The following is a 5,439-nucleotide window of genomic DNA, read 5'->3' on the forward strand; positions in this document are numbered from 1 at the left end:
CCACCAGCAGCACCAGCGTGATAGCTGACTGACGGGTGCTGACCCTCGGAGGCGGGTGAACAGAGCCCGGCAGTGCAGAGGGCCCAGAAGGGTGGCACCTGCACAGGAGGGAGCAGGCAAGAGGTGCCCCACGGCCCCTACAGAGAAGCGCAGGAGCGGCTGGCCAGAGCCCATCGCAGCAGAACGAGGCTTCTGTGTCTGTGGTCTGACCAGGTCGTCGGTCAGAGCAGGGCTGCTGGGTCCCAGGCCCTAGATGAGTGGAAGTGCAGACCAGGCCTCACAAAGTAACCGCGTGTCCTGGGCAGGTGCTGGGTAGGGACAGCGGCAGGGTGGCCCGTGGCTGGCTCCAAGCAGAGTGGCTTTGCAGTGCAGACTCCCAGCACCCGAAGGCGCTGCACTGCTGGGCACCCACCGATCAGGCCCATCCTGGCCCCTTGTGAGAGCCCAGATGTGCAGCACACCCCAAAGTCCTGGGGTTTCAGGGAGACCATGGCTCCTCTGCCCCCACAGGCCTGGCTTATCACCACCCATTCTCTGTGCAGTGTATTTTCCTTTGGCCCCAAGTCATACTTGGTGTTTGGTGTTTTTGAGTCAGGATCTTGTGACATAGCCCAGGCTGGCCTCAAACTCATAGCAATCCTCCTGCCTCAGCCTGCCGCACGCGGGGGTCCCACGCGTGCACTACAGCGTGTGGCTCCAGAGTCTGCTTCAGTTTGCTCTGGGTCAGTCCCCAGACTGAAGCTCACCTCGACCCCTCGGGAACCGAGAAGCACCTGCCTCCGGCAGCACTGACGCTAGCTTCGGCAGTGGGCCTTCCTGTTCACCTAGAAGACTTTCACGTGAAAGCAAATGAATCCAGTTTGAGTAAACCCCAGAGAGCCTGCAAAAGAAAAGACAGCCCTGCTCTAAGATCTCTGCACAGCAGACCAATTCTAGATCACCCAAATCTCTGTCCCAGCTCGCAGAGCGTCTGGGGATAATTTTATTTCCACATATAAGTATCTGAACCCCTGAAAGGACGCACTCCGAAGCGACTCTGCAGGCGCGGTGTGCAGGGCGGTGGGAGGTGGGGCCACGGGTCTCCACAACCGCAGGCCGAGAGCACCCTCCTCCCGCTCCAGCAAGCAGAAGCCTTCGCGGCTCCTCTATCACCCTCCTCCTGACCCGTCACCCCAGCTGCCTGGGAGAAGGGTGAGCCCGTGACTCCCACCTCCGGCCCACAGAAGTGGGGACGAGGCCAGAGAGGTTCTAGGACCAGCCCAAGGCCGGTTCAAGCGGAGCGAGGGCACAGGCCTGCTGCCCGGGGTCCTGCGTCTGCCTCCTGACCAATGTGTGAGGCCTCACCCCACGCTGCAGAGCTGGGTTACCTGGTGGAGGGTCCTGCGGGCATGAGAAGGCCTGTGGGGCCCGAGTGCGCTGTATGGTTCACTGCATGACCTCTTCTCACCAGAGTCCAGGCCTAGCTCTCGGGTCTCCTTAGCTGAATGAGGCCCCCAGGGACTCCTTCCTCCCAAGCACAGGGATCGATCACCCAAAAGCCGGGCAGAGAGAGGTGACCCGGCTGCCGAGGGAGCAGGGCCATCCATGCTTGGGGCCCTTGCATGACAGCCTGTGGTCCTGACGAAGGCTGGGCTTTCCCCAGATACACTCTGGGCCTTGCGCTGGCACAGGCAGCCTGGGGTCCACACTGCCTCTTACGACCCCTGGAGCCTCAAAACCACCTGAGGGCCGAAGTGCTGCTGAGAGGAGACAGACAAATCGCACACACATTGTGCTCCAGGAGGGTCACCGGGATTTTCTGTGAGCCTTTTCCGCAAACCACAGCCACCGTGTTTGCATAAACATGAACACAGCTGCCTTTTACAGAACTGTGGGACGAATTAAATTCATGAACTCAGGCACCACTGTTTTGTTCTCAGTCACGGTCAAAAGCAAGTGGCGGGAGAGGAACCCTAGAAAGAAGCGTCCCTCCGATTTCCTGGTCATCGTCCGGTAAAGTGACTTCTAGAGCGCTGGCGCTGATGTTCACCGTGACTCTTCTGCAGCGCAGACCCCTGCCCTTGTGTGTGTTGGCGTCACTAGGGAAGTGGAGCACTTGGGGGGCGTCGAGCGGCCGTGTGGCCCCTGCGGGTGCAGGAGGGGTGTGCAGGATGGGAGCCCATCCCAGGCACCCCGCACCCGGCCATGGGTTCCAGCCACCCTGTGGCTCCTGTGTTACTGTCCTCGGTCACCACATGGTCCCGCTTCTGGCGCAGTGAGCTCCTAGGTGGCCTGGACACACCTCCTGCTGCTTCTGCACCTCCAGGGTGTGGGTGGTGCCGGGACACAGCGGGCCTCAGTAAACTGCTTCGCGTGTTGTGTGCTCAGGACCTGGCTAAGACCTCTCGCATCATCTTCCACACAGAGCACTCACTGGTCCTGTAGTCTGTGGTTGAGTGTACAGATTTCTCCCCATCACTTGGACAGGTACTCAGGGAGAACGGGGTGATGTGGGCCGCGTTCCTTATCCCCACCTCGGCCTGAGCACAGCAGCATTTGCCTTATTCACTGTCCTCGGTGACTACTGGTTAGTGCGTGTAGCTGTCAGTCTTCCCATGGTGATGGCGAGTAACAACCACCCCCGGCTCTTTTAGTGCGTGCCATATAAGCACTTGCTTTTATGGGGCAGCTAGGCAACCTCCGATGGAGCAGGTGCTGCTGGGTCTGGGTCTCACCCTCCTTAGAGCAGGCCAGCAGGGCGTGGTCTGCTCCTGGCGGAGGTGGAGCACAGAGGAGTTCCGTATCACAGGTGCTTGTCAGGAAGGAAGTTTCATGTTCTCTCCGGTGTTCTTATCGTGGAAAGAAAGGAGAGGGGACGTCTGGGTTCCAGTGATTTTCCGGGGTGCTCCCCATACAAGTGAGGAAAGTGCCTGGGGATGTTCTCCTCCTGACTTCGCACCTCTGAGAGAAAGCCAGGCATTCAGATAGCAGCCCGGCCACTGCAGGGGCATCTGTGTGGCCAGTCAGCAGCGTGCTTGGTGTGGCAGCAGCACTCACCTGCAATCCTAGCCTGCGGAGGCTGAGGCAGGAGTGTCTCTGTGAGTTCTACACCAATCTGGATTATAAACCTAGATTCTGTGTTGGAAAATAAAAGGAAGAAGTCACTACCAGCAGGGACTGTCCCCTGGATGCTTCAGAAGCTGCCTTGGGAGGTGTGGATGGGCACTGACCCCTTGGTCCCGAGAGCTGGCTCAGGTAGTAGCAGAATCCCCAGCAGGCAGAGGGGAGGACTTGTTCTGTGTCCTTTGGAAATGCCCTTGTCCCAACCAGGGCCCACATGTCAGTACAACTCCTTGCAGGGACCTTTCTAAGGAGCTGGGCTCAGTGTCCCTGCCCCACAGTGGCTGGCAGCGAACCCTGGTGTGGTCCAAGGTTCTGATCACAGAGTGACCCTCTCTTTTTTTTCCATCGCAGGGGTCCTGAGCCTGCCCGAAAGCCTGAACCTGCACCGCGAGCCTCAGCGGGCGGCCAAGCCAGGGGAGCTGTCCATGTTCAGCCAGTCGGAGCTGCGGACCATCGAGCAGTCCCTGCTGGCCACGCGCGTGGGCAGCATCGCCGAGCTCAGTGAGTGCCCGGATTGAGCGCGTGGGGGGGGGGGGCGCAGGGCTCCAGATCCCCAAAGCGTCCTGGCTCTGCCTCTACCATGGATCAAATCTCCATCTAGTCCTAGAGTCAGTTTCTCTGAAACAGAGAAGACAGCCGTAGCCGCTGAGGCGTCCAACCGTGGGGAGGAGGAGCAGAGTGCGTGGGCAGAGCGAGCTCTGGGGACAGCGTCTCTGCACTGTCGTGGCAGCCACGGAAAGCCCGGTCTGGTCACCGCTCTGCTCTCTCAGCCTCCTCCCTGGGCTCCTCCTGCCGGAGGAGATCAGAGTCCTCAGACGGTGCCCAGGTCGCCTCCCCGGCCCTCCGCTGCCCTGCTGCTCCAGGCATCCCTCGGGGCCCTTGCGTCACTGTCCCCAAGTGACAGCCCCCCGGCTGCTCACGCTGGCTTGCGGCCTTCTGAGCCGGGCTTTCCAGCCACTCTGTTTACAGTCCCGACATCCTGGAAACCCGCCTCAGTCAGCTCCGGCCGCCCACCGAGCACCAAGGTGAGCCGCGGCTCAGAACACAACAGTCACTTGCACCAAGCCCGAGGCTGGAGTCCAAGCGCAAGGCGCAGAGGTTCAGCCCCTGGCAAGGGCTCTTCCTGCGCACGGCTGAGAGTTAGCTGCGCTCTCACGAGGGCAGGGGTCTTGCTATTCCGTAGTGCAGGTAGCGCACGGGCCCACCTCCAGCCGCATCCCCAGGGACTCGTCCAGCCCCTCAAAGGCCCACGCTGGGGGTCGCAGCGCCAGCGGACTGGGCAGCACGGGCTCTCGGCCTACCGCTCATCTCTCGCTGCTCTCTTACCCACTCACCGGCCTGTAACGCTCCAATCACGTTGCTTTGGAATAACAGCTCCACTGAGAGTTCGCACCGCGCACCTCTCGCCCGGCCAAGCCGTGCACTCTCCAGCTGGACCCGCGCGGAGCACAGGCATCCGCGGCTGGAGAGCCCGGCCCAGGAGCCCCGGCCGCCCCACACGGTGCCTGCCCCCGCTGTGGTCCCTCCGACCGGAACCATTCGCGGTGTTCTCGGGTAGACGCCCAGCACCCAAGCGGTGTGGCACGTGGTTGGTGCAGGAAGCACAAGGGGAGGAAGATGGAAGGGCCGCGAGGGCAGCTTGGTCCTTTTCCGGGTGCTGGAACTCCAGAGCCAACACCTCAAGCGAAAGCAGAGTTTTACTTTAGCCCAGCTTGTAGCGGTTGCAGTCCCTAGTCAGCTAGCTCCAAGCTAGGAAGGCTGGCAGAGGCCTGGTGGAGGAGAGAAGCTTACAGCCTGGCCCAGGAAGCCTAGAGAGATGGGGGAAGCCAGGAGGTACCCCTTCCCGCCGGGCCACGCCCCTTCCCACAAAGCGCCATCCCCGGGCAGTGAATCAGCTATTCACTGGGTGCTCTGCTCAACCTCCAGAAGCCCTGCCTACATGCATGTGAGCGCCAGGCCTGCACCGCTGCCCACGTGGGCCGGGGCCCACAGTCACAGCTCCATTCTCTCCGAAACCTGCAGCCTAGATGCCCAAGGTCTCAGTGTGTCCACGCTGTTGTCCTGCAATTGCTCTAAAGCCTTCGGGTGCCACGGCCTTCTGGCAATCTTTGGAAGCCTGTGGCAGAGTAATGTTCAGTGTAACATGTACCCAGAATGACAAGGAAAACAGAGTATCGTTAAATTCATTTATCCAAAGCCAAGACTAGGGGTGCTTGTCTGTAATCCCAGCACTCTGAGAGGCTGAGGCAGGAGGATCTCAAGTTCAAGTCCAGCCTAGGCCACTTAGCAAGACCCTATCTCAAAATGAAAAAATAGATTCCTTTCTGCTGGTGGACA

At 60.5% G+C, this 5,439-nt stretch overlaps 1 protein-coding gene across 1 annotated transcript in view; it reads left to right on the top strand.

The window, feature by feature from the left end:
* The window catches only part of Btbd11 (BTB domain containing 11), a 178,936-nt gene that overhangs the window by 109,019 nt on the left and 64,478 nt on the right, over positions 1-5,439 (top strand). Inside the window, exon 2 of the mRNA XM_023717356.1 lies at positions 3,454-3,603. Coding sequence (XP_023573124.1) covers positions 3,454-3,603 — 150 coding nt within the window. The remainder of the gene's footprint in view (positions 1-3,453; positions 3,604-5,439) is intronic.

The sequence above is a fragment of the Octodon degus genome, unplaced genomic scaffold (genome assembly GCF_000260255.1).
Source record: "Octodon degus isolate 3935 unplaced genomic scaffold, OctDeg1.0 scaffold00004, whole genome shotgun sequence".
NCBI lineage: Eukaryota > Metazoa > Chordata > Mammalia > Rodentia > Octodontidae > Octodon > Octodon degus.